Genomic DNA, 21,940 nt, shown 5'->3' on the forward strand with positions numbered 1-21,940 from the left:
TAAAGACAATAAGGACAATTCAATAGCAGCCAATTCCCTTTACAGCTATAGGACATATTCCCTTACAATGTCCTCATCTTTCAACAAACTTTACAGAGATCACAGTGTTTAAATGAGGAGCAACTTTTTTTTGCAGACCTAGTAATCTTCATTTTTATGCTGGTATTCCTTCTGGTAGACTTTCTAGTCACTGATGGAAGGAGACCATGTTTTGGGACTTTTGGAAGGATTGAGTGCAAGAGCCAAAATATGTGCAATAAAAATGTGTTCAATTTTGATCCACGATAACGTTATAACAAAAGGTTAGTGACCATTAAGGCAACAGCCCTACTGGTTTTACAGATCCTCCACTACTATTGAGAACAGAGTTGAATTTAGTTGTTCAAGATGTAGTTACTTCAAGATGTAGTTACCATTTCATTAGCTATTAACTAAAGTAGGTCAGACAAATTACTTTATGGGGTCATCATAAGCAAAGAGCACACTTAATAATATTATACATAGAGAATAAAAGGTATACAAGTAGAATAAAGGTTTATAATAAAGGCAGTCCCTGGGTTACGTACAGGATAGGTTCTGCGAGTTTGTTCTTAAGTTGAATTTGTATGCAAGCCGGAACTGTATACTTTATAATTGCTACCCTAGTCAAAACTTTTTTTTGATCTGTAACAGTTGGATTTTTAAAAATGATGGATCGTCATAAGAACCAGGATTAACAATAAAGCTTCATTACAGACACCTTTCATAACTATTACAGCTGTTTATTGTAGCCCAAAACTAAAGAAGAGTAAATTACCATCATCCAGTGGTCTGTTTGTAACTAGGGGTCGTCTGTAAGTCAGGTGTTCTCAAGTAGGGGACCGTCTGTATAAGGTTATGAGCAGATACAGTATCTAGATTTATAGGCATGTAAAACCCTTCTAATGGTTTCATTTTGAGGTATTTTGTAATGTGCGCCATTTTCTTATTGTTTTATAATCCCTTCTTATGCCAATGTTTGTTTTATTGTGAATTGCTTGCTTAGAAGAACGGTACAGACAACCATCATAGGCGGAGGCACCTATAAAATTTATGAATGCAAGAATTTTATATTTTAATTTAATAAATTTGCTGATAATACACATTAGAAAGAAAAATTGCTTTTATAAATTGAAAAAATTAGACTAAATGTTTCACGCCATGAGCCAATCCATGTGGAGATGAAAAATGTCCAGAAAAAGGGCAGTAGAATGTTTTAGAATAGCAAACATCTTAAATATTCCTGGTAGTAAAACAAATTCTGGATGCTGTTCCATTTTTCCCACTATTTGATAATGGTAGGGGGAACGGAACCTAAGTGCACTTGACTGTGTGCTTAAAAGGACACCAGCCATCAGGAATCTAAATATGAAGGGAGATCTGATGGTAGGTTTCCAGCAATATACTAAAACCTTAACTATCCTATCCTAATCCCAAAACGCTTTCTAAACTAATCTACAGTTTAGCTAATATGCCAATCCGGGATCCCTCCCTACCTGCGAATCTGGCACAATGACGTATGCGCCTGGCACGGAAGCGGGAGCTACGGCGCACTGCTCCAGGAACCGATGGCGTGCACCAGATTCATCTACACCGTGCACAGGTGGGGAAGGGGGCAAATCTGAGGGACTACGGGCCATGGAGTATCCTTTGCTGCCCAGAGAGGCTGCTCCGAGCCCCAGTAGTCTCTCCAGAAATTTAGCATATTTGTTAGATAAACTGTATACTGAAAGGGTTATAGAGTTAGGGAAGGATTGTTTAGGGTTGAGGATATTACCGGATATAACCTACCATCACATCTAACTTAATAGGTAGATTCCTGGTGGTAGTTTTTGGTTAAAAACAGGCTGAAAATGGGGAGAAGTTTTCGCCTGTTGGAGATGTGGGACCCGAGCGTCCTACCCCTATATCTAGGCAGGAATAGGACCTGCTCTATAATTTGTGGAACGTTGTGACAGCAGGTGCTCACCGCATTGTGACCATGTGGAATGGAAGTTAATGGGGGCTCTGAGTATGCATATAGCACAGTTGGATGCATATAGCACAAGTATAACATGAAGAATATAATTGTTGGTTCTACCCAGGCTCTATCCCACAGGTATAGTTGTTATGCAGGTTCAGATGTCTTGGGAGTTTAAAGGAAACATGTTATCAGCAATTGACCTAATAAACCACTACCAGAATATTGTAAAGCAGAGCAAGACCTTCTAGTTATGCTTTATTTCATGCCCCTGTGTGTTGGCATCAATCTACTTTGAAGTCATCTGTAAATTATTTTTGTAAAGTCAAGATGGAGGTGAATTTAACACTGAAGCCAAGGTGGGGATCCCTGAACGCCGCCTCCTCTGTGATTGACATCATGCATCAGAATTCGGGAGATCTGGTTAGTGTTGTCTCTGGATCCAGGACCACAAAATACAGTGAATGGGGCTTTCTGAGGATGAGAAAGCTCGACTTCAGTGTTAAAATCCCTGCCTTCTTGACATTATTTCAAAGTAGATTTCCTCGATTCCACTACACAGGGAATGAAAAACAAATCTGGAAGTTGTTCAGCTGCTGGGAACATACTGGTAGTGGTTTATTAGGTACAATTCTGCAGACAGGTTCCCTTTAAAACTATGTCAATATGCACTAGACCTCGTTTATCAGATGTGTATTCTTGGTCGAAACCAAGGCGAAAACCTGGTCCACAAATTTTTGCCATGGTTTTGCCATTTTTACTGTCATGTATCCCAACACAGAATTGAACATGGCCAATCTTCAAGTGCCCAAGCACTGTAGTTTTAGCAGAATCAATTTCCAAACATAGGGAAATCTTCTCCATAGATTTCTGGATACAACGCATGAAAAACATGCTGTGAGAAGATGCACTCAAAGGGGGAGATTTATCATTAGGCAGGATTTTGAGCAGTTGTCTATTTGTTAGACGGGCAGGTTTCCAACAGTCGGATTTATAGTCCGGTGTACACTCAACGGCCACTTTATTAGGTACACCATGCTAGTAACGGGTTGGGCCCCCTTTTGCCTTCAGAACTGCCTCAATTCTTCGTGGCATAGATTCAACAAGGTGCTGGAAGCATTCCTCAGAGATTTTGGTCCATATTGACATGATGGCATCACACAGTTGCCGCAGATTTGTCGGCTGCACATCCATGATGCGAATCTCCCGTTCCACCACATCCCAAAGATGCTCTATTGGATTGAGATCTGGTGACTGTGGAGGCCATTTGAGTACAGTGAACTCATTGTCATGTTCAAGAAACCAGTCTGAGATGATTCCAGCTTTATGACATGGCGCATTATCCTGCTGAAAATAGCCATCAGATGTTGGGTACATTGTGGTCATAAAGGGATGGACATGGTCAGCAACAATACTCAGGTAGGCTGTGGCGTTGCAACGATGCTCAATTGGTACCAAGGGGCCCAAAGAGTGCCAAGAAAATATTCCCCACACCATGACACCACCACCACCAGCCTGAACCGTTGATACAAGGCAGGATGGATCCATGCTTTCATGTTGTTGACGCCAAATTCTGACCCTACCATCCGAATGTCGCAGCAGAAATTCGAGACTCATCAAACCAGGCAACGTTTTTCCAATCTTCTACTGTCCAATTTCGATGAGCTTGTGCAAATTGTAGCCTCAGTTTCCTGTTCTTAGCTGAAAGGAGTGGCACCCGGTGTGGTCTTCTGCTGCTGTAGCCCATCTGTCTCAAAGTTCGACGTACTGTGCGTTCAGAGATGCTCTTCTGCCTACCTTGGTTGTAACGGGTGGCGATTTGAGTCACTGTTGCCTTTCTATCAGCTCGAACCAGTCTGCCCATTCTCCTCTGACCTCTGGCATCAACAAGGCATTTCTGCCCACAGTACTACCGCTCACTGGATGTTTTTTCTTTTTCGGACCATTCTCTGTAAACCCTAGAGATGGTTGTGCGCGAAAATCCCAGTAGATCAGCAGTTTCTGAAATACTCAGACCAGCCCTTCTGGCACCAACAACCATGCCACATTCAAAGGCACTCAAATCACCTTTCTTCCCCATACTGATAATCGGTTTGAACTGCAGGAGATTGTCTTGACCATGTCTACATGCCTAAATGCACGAGTTGCCGCCATGTGATTGGCTGATTAGTAATTAAGTGTTAACGAGCAGTTGAACAGGTGTACCTAATAAAGTGGCCGGTGAGTGTATGTGCAGTGTTACATGCCTTCAGGTGTGTGTGCTCTATGCATATAGACCGCACCAGTCACGCCAATGTTTAACATCTGCCCAATTTCTGCCTTTTTTCCAATGTTTTTGCACAGGAAATTCTCAGATAGCTCAAACATAAAATTGAGCAAAAACTTCCCCCTGTAGTAGCAATGGACCCACATACACCACCTCCTATGTGGAGTCGTTTTGCAATTAAATTTGCATTTTTTTTTGGAAATTCTCAGTTGATAAATGTGGTGTTGTGGTGTTGCACTGTGGTGTATTTTCTCCGCCACTGCGTGACTTTAGAGTTGAGTTTTTTTGTTGCTAAAAAACCCTGCAAAAATGATGTTTGCGCAAAAATTTACTACAATTATACGCCAAGAAGCTACATAGGACTAATGATAAATCTCCCCCAAACTGTCTATTCAGCATCTCAGAGAGAACTATAAGTTGGGAGATACAGACTGCAGATTGGAAAGCTTGAAAATGAAGATTACAGGGTAACAGCATTACACCTAATTTACACATGGACTTCTGATTTTTTTTTTAAAGTTTGATAAACTGTTAGGTGATATATACTGATAAAACTTTGTACATATTAGTAACTACAATAATCAGATTAATAAAGAGATGGGGGGCAAAAAACAAAAACAAGAGTTGCTTGAAGGACAGAACAATAAAGAGACACCAGACAAACAAACAAACTATGCAAGGCTGGTAAGCATCACCCACCTTCTCTTAAAAACCTGCTAGGAATCCTGATGCTGGGGCAGGAGTGGGTGAAGAGTCGCCTAACGGGAAACCAGCGTACCTTCTTCTTAGAGCCTGTTACCACAATTACCAGCAATGAGTCAGACGTTCACAACACAAGAAAACAGACAGCAATAAACAGCTGGCAAACACAAAAGGACTTTACCTTTCCTGACAACACTAGCAAAACTACTCACAGTGCAAGGACTGCATGGAATAAGCTAGGAACTACAGGAAGTCCCACACTTAAGGATACTTAACTCACAGATGACCCTAGTTACAGACGGACCTCAATGCCCACTATGACCTCTGGTGAAGCGCTCTGGATGCTTTCCCTAGTCCAAGGCTGTAATGATCAGCTGTAAGGTGTCCACAATGAAGTTTTATTGATAATGATGATTGATTCCTTGTTCCCATGACAACACAAAATTCTGAAAATCAGTTATCACATGGCGAAAAAAAAAAAAATGGTTTGGGAGTTACGATTATAACTTAAATCAGTTCCGACTTAATACTAATTCAGCTTAAAGGGGTTGGCCACCCTTTTACATAAATTGCCCATATGCTTATACTACCTTAATACCTAAATGTTTACCAATTGAATCATCATCCCTGGTGCTTCCTTTAGTGCTGTGTGCAGTCTCTGAACTCCGTAGGTTGTTTGTTTACATGTCATAACACTGATAAATAGGAGGGACCGAGAGCAGGAAATTATGGCTCCTATGATTATCCTGCCCCCCCTCCCAGCTCCCTGTGTATGTCAATCAGATGCACTGAGGGGAAAAAAAAAAAAAAAAAAAAAAACACAATAAAAAAAAAAAAAATGACACACACACTGGAGATTGCCATCACGGGGTGAGGCCTCTTCACGCAGACATTGGTTTGCTGCATATTGCAGCAAACAACTGGGGTCAGTGCTAGAACCAATCGCTGGTGTTAACCACTTGATGGACACCGGCGGCATTTAAATGGCAGGGACGACTAGGCGATGCCATCTTTGCCGCTCCCTGATATCAACAATCGGTTGCCATGACAGCCTCTGGTCGTCCTCATATTACACCTTTGTTCATATGTGTCAGGAATGTATAAAAAAATGTGAACCGATACGGATACAGGCCGTAGGCGTGATATTATAGGAAAGTGATCATAGATCTCATTGGGTGGTGTTTAGTTCACCAATGGTGACAGTCCCCGATACAAGATCTCCCTCTTTTTAGATACGCCCAATAAATGTTAAGTTTGATATATTTTTTCCCCCGTTTCTATCAGCAATTGTATGCAAGTATTATAACGGAATCTATATCAACTTTGAGTGAATATTTTAAAATTCAAATCACCCCCCCTAGAACGGATATAAAACTAAATAAACAAATGTCCGAAGCATGACTTTAACACCATTTTACATAACAAAAAAATAAATAAATAAATAAAGTGATCGAAAAGGTTGCATAGTCCTCAAAATGGTAGCAAAGAAAAAGTTAGCCTATCTTGCAAAAAGTGACACCTCAGCTCCGTACATATGAAAATGTATTAAAACACAATAAAACCTATAGAAATTTGCTATCACTGTGATTGTACCGAACCAAAGAATAAAAGTAGGATGTATAATTTAGAGTGCAAAGTCAAGGTCGTGAGTCCACATGAAAGGGATGCAAATGGCTTTTTTCACCAATTTCAAACACTTTTGGAATTTTTTTTCCAGCTTCCTTGTACAGCTCATAAAAAAATAAAATAACGTCATTGAAGCAAAATTTGTTACGCAGAAAATGAGACCTCACACAGCTCTGTACACAGAAAAAAAAAAGTTAGATTTTGTAACTTCATTTTGCCCTATTCTGACACAAATAACTTTTTCACACTTCGCTATACGGAGCTGTGTAATGTATAATCTTTTGCAAGAAGAGCTGATGTTTTCAATGCTCCATTTTGGCGACTGTATAACTATTTGATCAAAATTTTATGTTGCCGATTTGAACATTTGGGCTCTATTTTCGATTACAGGAATCATCGCCGGGATCAACAAATTATTTATTCTAATACATTGAGATTTTGGGATGCAGCAATATCTGATATTTTATCTGTTTATTTTAGAATGGTTCTATGGAAAGGGGGGAGATGATGTGAATTTTTAGTTTAAAAATATTTACTACTATTTTAGGTCCCCTGGGTGTTTGAACATTAAGTGGCCTGATTGCTTATGCAATAAACTTCAATACAACTGTATAGCAAAATAATGTGAATATACATAGCCTCCAGCAGGCTGTAATAGAAAGTGTTAATTGGCAGCCATAAGAGCCTCCCAGAGGCTACCTGCTGATGAGGTTGTGGTGGGTTCTGATTGGCAGTAATATGAAGCTGCCGTTTATGTCAAATGATTAGCTTTGAATGCAGCAACTAATAGGTTAACTGCCTTGACTGTTGCCAGCACCTACTGCAGCAATGAAATGCAGGTGTCTGCTGTATAATATAGAGAGGGAAAAGCCTATGAGCCCTCTCCTTTTAGCCCCAGCCTATTTATGACATATATTTACATTGGGCAGCCATAAAGGAAATCAACTACTCAAAAAACAAAAAATAAACCTAGACATACTCACCACCGCTCCTCTTCATCATGATCCCATGATTTAAGCAGCCTAAACTGCAATACAACTATTTCGTCCCCACATAAGTCCTCTGTAAATGACATGTCAGGTGCTGGAATTAGAAGTGCATTTCTATTCAATCCACAAAGACATGTTATGTGAGCATTCAACATGCCAGTCATGCTCCTTTTTGACCTAGACCTGTGACCTAGAGATTTGCCAATCCGTTAAGCAATATTACCAGGAGACTAACAAGCTGTAACAGTTTATAACCTACACTATAACAGCATGGCACTCTGCAGGTATGGGAGTAGGGGGTGAAATGTTGGAAGGTAGGGGTTCGCAGTTGATCAAGAAAGGGTTTATTTTGGACAGAACAATAAAAAGTTCCTGAAATCTGTCTTAGAATCACTTGACAAGATAACCAGCAGTGGCCAGAAAGTTTGTTCCAAGAGAGTCTTCAAGTGGCCTTACTTAAAAGTGACCTCGTAAGCCACTACCACATACCTGCTCGACCATGTTGCTTTTATGGCCTATCACAGCGTCATCATCTTGAAATCAAGTTATATACAGAGATCTGACTAGTGACTCCTCTGGACACAGATGTCATTGACAGTGGAGGAGTCACATAGCTCTCATGCCACCATGACATCCATGGTAAGGGTAGTCGGAGGTCACATTAACACCTGTACAAAGATACTGCATAGTCAGTACTGCCGAATAACTGGATGCACGCAGGGGCTCTGGTAGAACCCAGTACTGTTCCCTGCCTGCAGCCAACCAGGTATTCATATTTATCATTTGGTGCACAGGGAAGATTCTAGCCTTTTTTCTGCCCAAGGTGAAAAGAATATAACTACTATAAAACTTCCATCCTCCACAGACAGCCCCCTCCTGCCCCCAGTTCTAGCATCATGACATCATCACAGGTCCTTGAGGTTCTCATATACAGCAGGGATGGTCCTTCAGAACTGGTTGCTTACTGCACACTTGTTTTATTCCATTTCTGCAGCGAATTACGATAAAAACGGAATAGAATCGCAGCCCTGCTGCTGCAATAGAAGCTGCAGGCAGCAGGGCGGGAGTCGCAAGCTGAGGTTCGGCGGGCCACGGGTTGTGCACCCCTGATTTGCAGTACAAAGCTACATTCGCACAAATGTATAAGGGACGTATGTATGGCCGGAAGTGTCCCCCATACACGGCAATGCGGTGTCGCACACATGTCCTATCTTTCCCTGTGTTATGGCCCATAAGCCGTGCACCTCTATCCTCCTCTCTATCGCGGTGGACGTAAGCCCAGACGTAGCCGAGCAGGCATTCGTTTGTATGAATGCAATAACCTGTATTAAAAGCACAGCAATAGAAGGTTTGTTACAGATTTCACGTGCATTTTCACTTGCCTGCATCTACATCACTATGGAAAAACCAATCACATTTACCTTCCGATAAAGCTAGCAAATGCTTCACTGCCATACCCTCAGAATGCCAGACCGAGCTTACAGAGGTCTCGAGTACTCATGAGGGCCATAGTCACTGCCTCCTCATGAATACACCAGACCAAACAGTGGTCCAGCCTATTGATGAGGAGGCGGTGACTATGAGCGTATGGCAGTGCAGTGTTCGCTAGCTTTATCAGAAGGTTCCGACAAACCTAGCAGTTTACCACTGCTTATACTTGGGTAGAGCTTGGAGCCGCTTACTTAGGTAAGCAGTTCCTAGAGCGTTTTGTTAGGGAGAAAGGTACTCTTTAGAAGGGAATCCATCTTCATAGCACACTAATCCAAACTAACTGCTCTGTTCTGTAAGGCTCAAATGCCTGGTCTATCAAAACACAAAACAGAATATTCTCAGCGGTGAACCCCGTAACGTCCAAATGTCACCACTTTTTTGTAACTCAAATCATAGCGTACATGAAATGGTGAGAAGTTCTACAGTTTCCCCACACATTTCTCACTGCTAAATACACCATGCAGAAAGAAGGACAGTGTAGTCTATGGTCTAGTACAGTGATGGCTAACCTATGACACGCGTGTCAGTGCTGACACACCTAGCCATTTTCACTGACACGCGGCTGCCTGAGAGTTAAGCTTCATTCTACATGATCAGGTGCAGTAGCCGGGAGGCTGAGAGATTGCACTGAGCTTCCAGCACTCCCCCCTCCTCCCCTGGGCCGGCCACTCCCCATGTGTGAGCTGTGCCTAGTGTCTCCAGTCAGCACAGGGCACAGCAGGAGAGGTGACCGGGCCATACACCCAGGAGGCTCCTCTGCAGCTCCTGATAGTTGTGGTGGGGGTAGGATGGCAACACAGTCAGATGCCACATTGCTGCTGCCTTGTGTGATGTCCCAGCAGCTGCCACCTCTACACTGACTAGCTCCAGAGCAGGGATGAGGGAGGACAACCACTCCCATCATACAGTGAGTAAGGTCAGTGCACTGTATGATAGAAGACCGTCATCAGGGCTTGTGTGTCAGTTTTGTGACGTACAAGCCCTGAAATAATCGCCTTGCAAATCACCGGACATTGCGATTATTTTGCTCCGCACACCTTCTCCATGCCAAGAGGGCATGAAGGAAATGCGGACAGCGGTGCCTGCGCCCTCGCTATAACCTGTGAACTTTCATGACTGAAAGTTTGCAGGTTACTAAGCAATTTCACACCTGTCTGATTGTATGGCAGTACATGGTAGGATCAATCAGACAATCCACGGTTAAAGTACCCTAGTTAAATAGTATACATATTTGTTATTTAAACTATAAATATCACAAAAATATGTTTTTTTTTGTCAAGGTGACACACCACACGAATTATGCTCGGTTTTTTGGCGAATTTTGACACACCAAGCTCAAAAGGTTGCCCATCACTGGTCTAGTAGATGGAGGCACTGTATCTAAATGGCAGGTAGATGGTGGAGGTTGCGAATTCAAATCCAAGCTGGGCAAAAAAAATTTAAATAAATTTAGAGACCTTGGATTCCCTGGGAGATGTAGAAACACCATATATGGATAGTTCATGATATTTCCCTATTAACGTGGTGCATGCTCTGCCACGACCTCGTCTCCTCTGAGGATTCCCCTGCACAAGCCATTCAGTACAGAAAATGACAGAATCCAGGTATTGAACCATTTTGAGTATGAAAGTACTGAACGAGTACTGAACATTGTTTAACCCTATTAGCAATATACACATTTAATTAAATTTAATGTGCCATATACATAACTTCCTCTTGCAGAAATGTATTTAAAAAAAAAAAAGTGTGAAGATAATTTCCCATAAATATGGGCATATGATCCTTTAGAAACGGAGGACATTTGTCCTTAGATACATTCACCACTGCTGGAGTTGTTGCAAATACACAAGTTGTTTTCGGTTTTGATAACAAGCAACCAAAGAAATTAATTAAAATGTCTATGGCCAGATTTAAATATCCCTTTAATACCAGCAGAACATGGATGAAGGAAAAGATAGAGAACCCAAAACAATGTTTTTATTTATATACTCAAATTAGTACTCATGGTTGGATGGGTGGGGCACAGTCTGGATGCAGATATTTTGGGTGTGCATTGTGCCCTCATATTTGTTGTTTTCATTTCTTTAATTTTACACATTGTCTCTTCCTCTCCAGCATGATGACACGTGCCCATCCAGCCGTAGGCCACGTATAGGTCCGCCACGATGGAAAGAAGAAGGGGTGACCCCTCCATAGAAATGCACGGTCCGATCTTGTCCCCGTGTATAGGATGGTAGGGTGCCGCACGCGCGTGGCATAGTCTCTCTCCATGCTGCCATTGCTGTCTATGGGCGCTGTATAAACATTGGCCGCATATACGTCCCCCATACGTTCGTGTGAATGCAGCCTTAACCTGTAGATTGCTTTAAAGGGCTGAGGACTTGATAGAAGAATAGATGTATTATGTCAACAAGTTTCTCACCAACATGAGATGCATTTTCCACTCCATAGACCTTGTAATTCTCTGTGCAACTTCCCAGGTAATAGCAGCTCTGCAGCCATCTGTCCTCTCTCAAAACTGTATTCACATAAACACCAGCACTAGCTATGTAAACAGGGGAGACATCTGTAAAAGCTCACAAGTAAATCAGTAGTGGCTTAGAACCTCCCATGCATCAAATACAACAAAAGCCCAATACACGGATTCAATACTTTTCATTTGTTGGGCTACCAACGTCAGAAGCTCCGATTAAATGTTGTTATGTTGGTTAGAAACAGTTGATAAATGAAGAGGCCCCGAGTGTCACCCCCTACATCTCAGAAATTGACTGTCTATGCTCAGACTGGGCTTTCAAGAAACAAATTAAAATTTGCCTAGCAAATATGTATGGGTTGTCCTGGGCCCTGATGACAGTCAGGTGAAAGAAAATTGTTACTGTTGACTTTCAACAAGTCAAGTTCTCTGTCCTCTGTGTGGAAAAAAAAGAAACACAAGATTGCCAGAAAATCTCTCTGGGGCAACAAAAAAACTGCAAATCTGTATAATCAGGACAGTGCTATCTTCGGACTACAGGGATAAACAGGAACAGAAACTGGATTTAAATTGCTGGGTTAGTGTACCAAAACTAATAGGGTACTAGTGGGTTTGAACCAACAAACTCACTGAGCACTTGCAGGATTTACTGGGTCAAACCAAAAATCACTGAAGTGAAAAACAATAAAAGGATAGGATGACATGTTAAGATGAGAGGTGCGAGACTACTAAAACCAAATATTTGACAAGTGTACTTCAGACAACCATTCAACTAGACCACATGGACTTTTACAGAGGCAATTTTAAGTTATTGTATTGTACTACATCTGTTTTGTCATCCTGCTACCAAGGTTAAACTAGGGATTGTGTTGGCATAGATTGCAAACATGAAGATCCAGGTCAGGCAACGTGGTTTCAAAATATTCCAATAATCATCAAGTCACTGAATGGTTTCCCTTCACTCTTCCAGTCTCTCCACAAAGAGTTTGTATGTTCTCTCCGTGTTTGTGTGGGTTTCCTCCGGGCCCTCAAGTTTCCTCCCATACTCCAAAAACATACTGTTAGCTTGAGCAGATTGTGAGACCCATTGGGGACAGGGACTGATCTAGCAAGCTTTGTGTAGCGCTGCGTAATCTGTGTGTGCTATATAAATAAAGAAATTATTATTATTATAAAGATTTAAAGGGAACCTGTCACCAGATTTTTCACGAATACAGCTAGCAATAGGTTTCCAGAGTCCTAATAACTAAATGCCACCCATTTAAGTTAAAAATAGTTTTTCACAATCCACATAATCAATCAACTTTGTTTTCTTACCTGGCATACAGCTGTGAGTCACAGAGGGTGTGGCCTCCACAGCCGAGTGCAGCAGCTCCTACCGATGTCCCATGTCCCTTCTTACCATTCAGTACTTCATGCCATGCGACCAGCGTGATGTCATCGAAGGACCAACACCAAGCGCCTAGGGCTACTTGGCATTACTATAAGTTCAATGTAGCGATAGATATATGTAATAAAAGGATATCACCAGGACATAAGGAGTGGGCTGCCTCCGCACTCATTCTGCCACCTAGCCTTGTTGCTTCTTCAGGGGTGTATGAGAGGGATCGTGATAAGATCCATATTTATATCATAAGGCAAGTCACTCACCTGTGCTTGTATTGCAGCCATTAGTGTCACACGACCTGCCCAATACTCAGTGAATTTTCTATGACTAATTATCGGTTGTCTCTTGAACAAGAGTATAACTATACTAATCGGTTGCCATTTTTAAAAAAATTTGATTGATTAAGCATTATTGCACCATACTGATATTAATAGACTGCTGTCTGCTGTCTATTTACTAACAAATATTATTAGTTGTCTCCTAATTGTCTCCTCTTTTGATTAAGTTAAGACTGCTTATTATGGATCCTTTGTTCCAAATGAAGTTTTCTCTTTACTATTGAGCCCATTTCTAATATGTGTACACAAGAATCATATGATCTTCTGTTCACTTGGGGATACTCACGATTCCACTATACGACGCGAGTACCATTTGGGATGTTGAGACATGATCCGATGTTGTAGTAATCACAGACCTTACGGTCCTCTTGACAGGGGCGAAGGGTGACGGCTCGCCACATCACTAGTCACCTGACACTGAGGACGGGGACACCTCGGCATCAATGTAATTGTGAGTCGCGCCTACTTGTGATGTCATTCTTTGACGCTTAATAGTGGCGCGGCAGTCACACCCACCTAATCCTAACTTGGTTTTTGATTGGGCACACTCACGATAGATGGCATTCTGGGATATCATATAAATAAATGTCTTACACTCCGCACCCGAGCTAAACCCATTACCCTGATGAAGCTGTGTGATCGGCGAAACATGTTGGGGGGCTTTGGCAATAATTTTTAGCCAGCAGAAACCCACCAATCTAGTGAAAGACACTTTAGGGTTATGATGCAGACAGCACCTCAACGGTGAAGACTATTTTGGAGCTACTAATACAGCACACATGCTCTCTCTACTGCAATCTGCCTCAGTTATCGAGAGTACTGTATAATACAAACATACATATAGACTAGATTCGTTTGTTAGTCTTGTTACCCGGGAAAACCAGTTCTAACTGAATCAAGTACACTACATTGGTGTTCATTCTGTGTTTTTAAGCCACATCATTTTCTCTTTGTTTAAATTATTAATATATCGATAATAAAAGTTAAATTTTAATTTCTTGGCTATGGTACCTTTGGGTTGAATGATAACCCCTTTTTGGAAGTCTTATAAATAACCTACCAAGAAGAGATCCCTCTTTTCTTTTTGAAACATGAATTTAAATAAAGATACATGAATTTTTATATATCATGGCATTTATTGATACCTTTGCACATCACACTGTTTTTCTACATTGTATCTGAACACATGAAATCACAACATGCCTCCATTGAGGCATTATATGATTTCATGTCACCAGATGTATACATGGGGTAAATTTTCCAAAAGCTAGGGGATACCAACCCCAAAATGTTTACACTGGAAAACGTATCTCTTCCCGCAAAAAAAAAAAAAAAGTCATATTGCCCCAATAATGAAAAAGTTTAAATTTTATAACCTACAAAAGGGGCCAATGAGGAAATTAAAATCCTGGTAGCTTCAGGGCACTCCTTCCCTTCTGCGCCTTGCTGTGCACCCATAAAACAAGTAATAAGCACATGTGGGGGATACATTGGAGAAATTGCATAGCAAATTTTAAGATGGATTTTTCTATTTTTTTTTAAATGTGTAAACTTTAGGGCTAAATGAACATATAACCGCCAAAATTTGACCATTCTAAATGTCACCTCTATTTTGAGTTCTTTCCTATAAAGATCTCAAGGGATTAACAATGTTCCTAAAAACTGTTTGATCACTTCAGGGGTGCAGTTATGAAAATTTGTTGATATATATGGGGTTTTAATGTTATGTATTTAAAATGATTTTTTCTTTTTTTTTCATAAATAAAAGCAAAACTTATCAGCCAAAATTTACCAACAAAATGAAGTAGAACATGTGAGAATCACTTTGATAAGTAACAGTGTTCAAAAATGTCCTGAAGGGGTTTATCAGTTTTGTTTTTTTTAATTATTTATTTGGGGTGGGTAAATTTGAATAGCATGTCCCCTTTAAGATCAGCTGGCTATGAAAGGAAGTCCATTATAAGAAACACTCCTTCTCCATGCATGTCTTTCCAATTCTCCGACATATGATTTCAGATATAATTGAACTGCAGTATAAATACTACTCTACACAGATCCATACAGGGAGGGAGGGTGCTGGGCACTGTATGCCTATAAGGAATAAAGAAATGCCATTCCTGTGTGTAATGGGTAGCTCAGCTGTCCTGATCACACAGATCTGCCATCAACTACCAACTACTGCAGGGGCCTGACACACAGAATCCCAATTTGGCAGCATCATAAACAAATGAATAAGAACTGCGGTGCTACAGTTGTGTATTTATTTATACTTTATTTTCTTGGGTGTGGTCCTTAAGGTTAGAGGTCACTATTTCTCCCAAATATTCTTCCTGATTTAAAGAGGACCTGTCACCCAATTTATCGGCACTAGGAGCTGCTTACTAAGGTAAGCAGCTCCTAGTGCTTGATCAGACGCCGCAGTGTAGAGTGTTATCAAACACTGCGGCGGGGTACAGTGTAATTGTCTCACAAAGCTGTCCGACGTATTCATGAGGGGGCGGGGTTGGGCCGTGGCTAGGGGCGGTGACTGCCGCGCTATTGCCGGCCTATGGAGCGAGCGGGGCGGTCCGGGGAAGAGGCAGGCAAGCTGTCCGATGATTACACTGAACTCCGCGTTTGATCAAGCACTAAAGTAAGCAGCTCCTAGTGCCGAAAATTTAGGTGGCAGGTCCTCTTTAACTAGTTGTACAACCTGTGAGCAGAGATGAGCACTATTAACCAGGACTAGAATCTTATCCAGTAGTTAAAGTTCAGTCGATCTCCTTACTGTCCAGCATTGTTGTCTTGTGTGAAAAACAAACTTTTAAACTGTATGCTATGTAGCCAGATAAAGTAATTGGGAGACATTTATGAGTATTAATTATGTGGAGCAGAAATGCCACAGGAGTAAAGGCTACTCCACGCCCCAGTAGCCTGAGCCGATACCGCCTACTAGCTCAATACCCATCTCTTCTTTTCCCGTAGCTGTGCGCACTCGTGCAGGAAACCAAAGTTTGGAGCAAATGCAGTAGCTCCAGCCTTTGAGCCGAGGCTGCGCTGCTATGCGCAGTCACACTGCTTAGCCAGAAGCGCTGCCTAAGCCGTGGCTTCTGCACACCACAATTTACTAAAATAAGCTTTCATCAAATTCGATAAAATTTACATGATTAGCAAAATATACTATAGGGAAGGGGCTTTCAGCATGATCCTACCAGCAGATCTACCTTATCAGCTAGATCCATGGTGGTAGGTTTCCTTTAACCCCTTAAGGACGCAGCGATTTTTCGTAAATTTTTTGCCCTCCACCTTCAAAAATCCATAACTTTTTAAATTTTCCGTGTACAGAGCTGTGTGACGGCTTATTTTCTGCTGCAAACAAATTTTACTTCTCGGTCACGTTATTTATTATTCCATGCCGAGTACTGGTAAGCTGGAAAAAAACTCCAAACGTGGTGAAATTGGTGATACCAAATATATATAGGTTTTATTGTGTTTTAATACATTTTCAAAAATTAAATAAATGTGTACGTAAAAAAAAATAAATAAATAAAAAAATAGTTTCACTTCTGACGCTAATCATTTTTTGTGAAATGAGCCAACATTTTTATTGGTACTATTTTGAGGACTGCGTGACCTTTTCACCACTTTTTACATTTTATATGTGATGTAAAATTGTGAAAAAGGAGTGTTTCGGACATTTGGGAGCCATTTTCCATTACGGGGTTCACAGCCAGGACTAACCATTTTTATATTTACACGGCAATATCTAACATTTGTTTGTGATTTTTACTGTTTATTACATTTTATATCAGTTCATTACAATAACCCACTAGTTCTTTGTAACGAATCTTCAGAAGCCATGCTGTCATGGCAACCGATCGCTTCTCCCAAATGATGTCCCGGAGGCGACAATCTTAACAAAATGCTGCGGCATCAGAAAAGTTAATACTTGTGATCAGGTGTTTGCTGCAATATGCAGCAAACCCCACCTCTATATGAAGATGGCTCACCCTGTGAGCTTTCATCGTACAGCCTCGGCACCTCTGTGTTGTACAAGTACAGCGCAAGGGCGTGAAGGGGTTAAGCGGCTTTGGCATTTACATAAATCGGTCTGCAGTGTTTCTCCTGCTCTGCTTTTTTGCAACAAAAAAATGCAATGCCATTATTTAGCCCAAAAAAAAGCTACTATTTACTGCCAAAAAAGATAAAATGTCTCCCAATGAGGAAGTGAGCTTTCCTCAACTCAACATGCCTAATATGCTTTTAGAGACACAACAATCCAATAAGTATGAAGTCTGCGCCATATACACGGGATTCCAGTGCATGTGCAGCAGCTCCAATGAGTCCTGTAGTGAATGTCGTTCATTCTCACAACCCCTCTCCCTGCGCAAATAGAAGGAGCTGACTGCACAAGCGTGTGATTTGCCTGCTGCAGGCAGCTCCCTTTGCCAGAAAGGGAACATTTACTACAGGAGACAGGGACTTAGGAGGGCAGCTGCCTTCCAGCGACAGTTTCCATTTTACCAGTTTTATTTTAATGCTTGCATACTTGACCTGTGAATAAGTTCCTTTTCCCTGTTTTCTTTGAAAACAAATTTTAAGTTTTTTTTTTTTAGGTTGTATGATATCAGTAACTGCAGCATTGTAAATGCAGAGCACAGCACTGAATTTCATATTTTCTAGATAAATCATCAATATGGGATTGGTGGGAATCCAACACCTACCATCCCCTCTAATCCCAAATTCACCAAAGGGAAAAAAAAAAAAAAAAAAAAAAAAAAACACGCTTCAGATTAGGTAGGTGGTAAATTGTTTCTCTTCCTCAACCATAGTTACCTGCCCATAAAATTATCAGTTTCATTGATTCCAGACGGTCATCCCAGGGCCATGTTTGTATCCAGCCTAACTGGGTGTCATTCCACCAACTTGGGTAGAGAAGTTTTTTTTTCCTGCGTTTGGTACCTCAGTTATTCTTCTTCAGTCAGTAAAAAAAAAAATATTTAAATGGACAATTGGACGGAAGCTGCAGCACCATTTTTTCCCCCATCTCACATTACGGAAGGCATTAAAAGTCCTCTAAAATCCACAGTTTAACAGATCCATTAGACTCCAGCTATTATATATTTTATACAAGGAAGATAAAGGCCCTTCAAATGTAGGTTTAAACTGCGACTAACATCCACCAATATTGATCAGAGTACATTGTAGCACCCAATATGCTAATTATACACTACAGTCACAGCAGGATAGAAAAAAAATTTTTTACTAGGCAACAATCTGGAAAGCAACACCTTCTGCACCCCATATAAAAGTTCTTCTGCAATTCCCACTCAGTCATTTCTCCCTGTATGCCCCCTGGCAATGATGCTTTAGGCAGTGGACCCTTTATCTCTGCCAGGTGGCTCCTGTACACTACACTATGAAAGACAAGTGGCAGCTTCACCCCTTATCCTTTAGACTGGAGCTTTCATTCGCACAGATGCAGAATTTAGGAAGCAATGGGTACCACAGTATTACTTTTGCTCAGGCCAATTTCTACATGTCCACGGGAATAACAGCTCGCCGCAGCAGCAGCAATGCCCTCCTAGGTGCCAGTCAGCCTGCTGCTGCCCGCTATTAGTACACTGGTAGCAGCCCCCAGCATCCTGCCCGGGACACCGCCCGCAGCTCAGTGCCCACGTCTCCCTGCCCGTTGCCAGCTCCCGCCTCACCTGCTGCTCTGCCGCTCAGCTTCACGAACCGAACCAGCGGTTCCCCTCCACCGGCTTCTGCCGCCATGATAAACCGTGCACCGCCAAACCTCCCCACCCGGAAACACGAGACCTGTACGAAGTGACCGCTTCAGCTCCACACCGGGGGAAGTTTATACATTGCGACACCCGGACCTGCTTTATGGCAGAGATTACCTGAGAGACGCAAATATTAGAGAGTCTTCTAGAAGAGAGAATTGTATGTGTGAGCCTATAAGCAGTGGCTATACATCACCATTGTAATAATCTATAGTCAGGTCGTGTATCAGTAATTGGTGACATATGAGCACAGTTTCATGTGCACTAGCTGTAAATACACACTGGCCTTACCCATCAAATATTATATACACATAGGGCAGTTTATTGCTGTTACACATCAATCAGCAATACATGGAGAAAACAATATTTTATCCCAAATCAGACTCCTGCCGCGTTCACACATGGCGTTTGCGTTGCTTCTCCTGCAATCACCTATTGAAGTAAGATTGCAAAAGGCAATGCAAACGCATATGTGATTGCAGGAGAAGTTTGCGTTGGAAACACAATGCAAACACCACGTGTGAACACACTCTCAGTAGCTTTAAAGGGGTTTTCCCACAAAACAAGTTATGGATAGGGCCTAACTTGCTGATCTGTGGGGATCTCAGAGATGTGACCCCCATAGATCACGAGAATGGGGGTCTGATGGGGTCCAAGGTACCTCTCTCGGACCCCTTTTTGCTCCCCGAGATGAGTAGAGTAGACGGCTTAACTTGTCCCTTTTCCTCCATTTACCTCTATGAAGTCTAACTTGTTTTATTTTGTGGAGAAACCCCTTTACTGTGGCGTTTACATAAGCCATTAAAAATCGTGAGTTTTTGACAGTTGTTTTGTACAAGTCAAACGTGAAGATCAAATAAATTTACCTTAGAATAGGCCATTAAATCACTATATGGTTGCATGTCAGTGGAAATACTTGTGTAGAGGGAGAAAATATTCTTAAATATAGCATAAAAAGGTCCTCGAGGTGCAACCACACATGACATTTGTTTGTGAATGCATAGAAACATGTTGCCACACCTTCTATATCAGTTTAGTGGGGGTCTTACACCCAGCATCCCTATAGATCAGCTGATACATAAATAATATAACAGGAAGTGACAGCTCCATTTCCAAAGTTGTGGTCAGATAAATTTTTATGACAGCTAGGCTGCAGTGACTTGGTTTAGCCACTAAACTGGGGATAGGGACCGTCCCGTCTCTGAACCCGGCAGAGACGGGATCCAAGATGGCAGCCGAGCTGGGAGCATCGCAGGTTGATGGTGCAGAGGGTACCGGTTCACATGCTCTGGCCCTGCAGGCAGAGGATGGAAATGCCTCATACACCTCTGCACCTCAGACTGTCATGCCTGACCAGTCCGTCAGTGAGCCGGGTATATCTGCTGGCCGGGCTCCTGATGCCTAAGGACCTCGCCTGATTGGACATGTCACCCAGATCCACCAATCTCGGGAGACACCAGAACACCAGGACTCTCCACCGGCAAACCTGCAACAACTAACACCATATACTTCTCTGCCCGCAGACAGGGAATGGCAAACCCCACAGGGGCTGAAGGTTAGTGTGTCTGACCCTATGACAGCAGGGGTCCCTCAGGTGGCACTGCTCAGTTCAAGATCGGAAGCCTGCCTTGGCAGTTCCGAGCCCTACCCACCTGCCCTCTAAACTCTCTGACACAGCAGCACCAGACTCAGCATACAGTCCACAGAGACAGAGGGTGGGCCCCAACTCAGACTCAATACATGGGAATTACAGCTCCAGCCTGGCACAGTCACCCCTGATGTGGGAGCGTGTTATCTAGGGGTCAAACAGCCCTTATAAGTTGTAAGATGACTTCCAGATTAACTGTTATAGCCAAAATGGCTACTGGTTCCCGGAATGAGAGCAAACACTAAGGCCCCTTCCACACTAGCGTTGCATTTCACGTCAGGGTGCAATGCGTGAAAAACTGACGTTTTTGGCTGCATTTTTGTTCCATTTTTCCTTGGAGTCATTAGCGTTCTTGCGTTTTTCAAGCACGTGTTGTTTGCGTTTTTTAAGTCAATGGGAGACTCGAGCATTTTTTTTTTATTAAATGCTCGATCTTGAGCAGGGGAATTATTCATGTCACTTAGCAACCCATCCGTTTAAAACGCATTGCACTCGCATTGCTTGTGAGTGCAATATGTTTTTGATGCGTCTCTATAGACTTGAATGGGGCGGGAAAAACGCGCGTGTAACGCAAAAGTAGAGCATGCTGCGAGTCAAAACAAACGCAAGCATGCGCGTGAAAAAAAACGCAAATGAGGAAAGAGCCATTGGAAACAATGGGACAGAGTGCAATGCAAGTTCTGCGCGTCTTAGAAAATGCAAACTCACAAGGGCAGATTTATCAAGCTGTCTGAAAGTCAGAATATTTCTAGTTGCCCATGGCAACCAATCACAGCTCCCCTTTAAAATATTCATGAGCAATGGTAAAATTAAAGCTGAGCTGTAATTGGTTGCCATGGGCAACTAGAAATATTCTAACTTTCAGACAGCTTGATAAATCTGCCCCAATGTTTATAAGTGTGCATCCGCATATAAAAAAAAACACAGAAAATGATCTGCATAGGGGTGGGAACAGATGATAAAAAACTGCAATGCTATGGGCCAGCTGAATTTAATGTCGCTATATAAATAAAGATTATTATTATTACAATGTCTCCCCATAAATTCACTTTCCCAAAACATGCAGATGAACTTTACATATTATTCCTCAAACAGAGAATTGTCTCCGGGGAAACAGAATGGGGCTCATTTACTAAGGGTCACGCTGCTCTCTTTTGTCAGACTTTTCATCTTTTTGGGGATTGCAAGGCTTGGACAGGTATTTAATAGGCGTCGGCGCTGGGATTTTGGCGTACGCAATTGTTTTTTGGTGCAGCTGCGCTGGCTTCCATGCG

The 21,940-nt window shown here is 42.0% G+C and overlaps 2 protein-coding genes across 5 annotated transcripts in view; one reads left to right on the forward strand and one right to left on the reverse strand.

Moving 5' to 3' along the window:
* The window catches only part of KLHDC10 (kelch domain containing 10), a 34,608-nt gene extending 15,509 nt beyond the window's left edge, over positions 1 to 19,099 (reverse strand). Inside the window, exons 1-2 of one of the 2 annotated variants that reach the window (XM_072147508.1) lie at positions 18,941 to 19,096; positions 4,944 to 5,036 (exon numbers count right to left, since the gene is read on the reverse strand). In XM_072147508.1, coding sequence (XP_072003609.1) covers positions 4,944 to 5,036; positions 18,941 to 19,007 — 160 coding nt within the window. In that variant the 5' untranslated portion in view covers positions 19,008 to 19,096. Of the gene's footprint in view, positions 1 to 4,943; positions 5,037 to 18,940 lie in introns of both variants that reach the window. The other variant, XM_072147509.1, reaches the window with a different exon arrangement.
* ZC3HC1 (zinc finger C3HC-type containing 1) overlaps positions 18,978 to 21,940 on the forward strand; it is a 30,264-nt gene continuing 27,301 nt past the window's right edge. For 2 of the 3 annotated variants that reach the window (XM_072147505.1, XM_072147506.1), the window contains exon 1: positions 20,534 to 20,573. In XM_072147505.1, the coding sequence (XP_072003606.1) occupies positions 20,549 to 20,573 (25 nt within the window). In that variant the 5' untranslated portion in view covers positions 20,534 to 20,548. Of the gene's footprint in view, positions 19,179 to 20,533; positions 20,574 to 21,940 lie in introns of those variants that run through there. The other variant, XM_072147507.1, reaches the window with a different exon arrangement.

The sequence above is a fragment of the Engystomops pustulosus genome, chromosome 4, assembly GCF_040894005.1.
Source record: "Engystomops pustulosus chromosome 4, aEngPut4.maternal, whole genome shotgun sequence".
In the NCBI taxonomy this organism is placed as follows: Eukaryota; Metazoa; Chordata; class Amphibia; order Anura; family Leptodactylidae; genus Engystomops; species Engystomops pustulosus.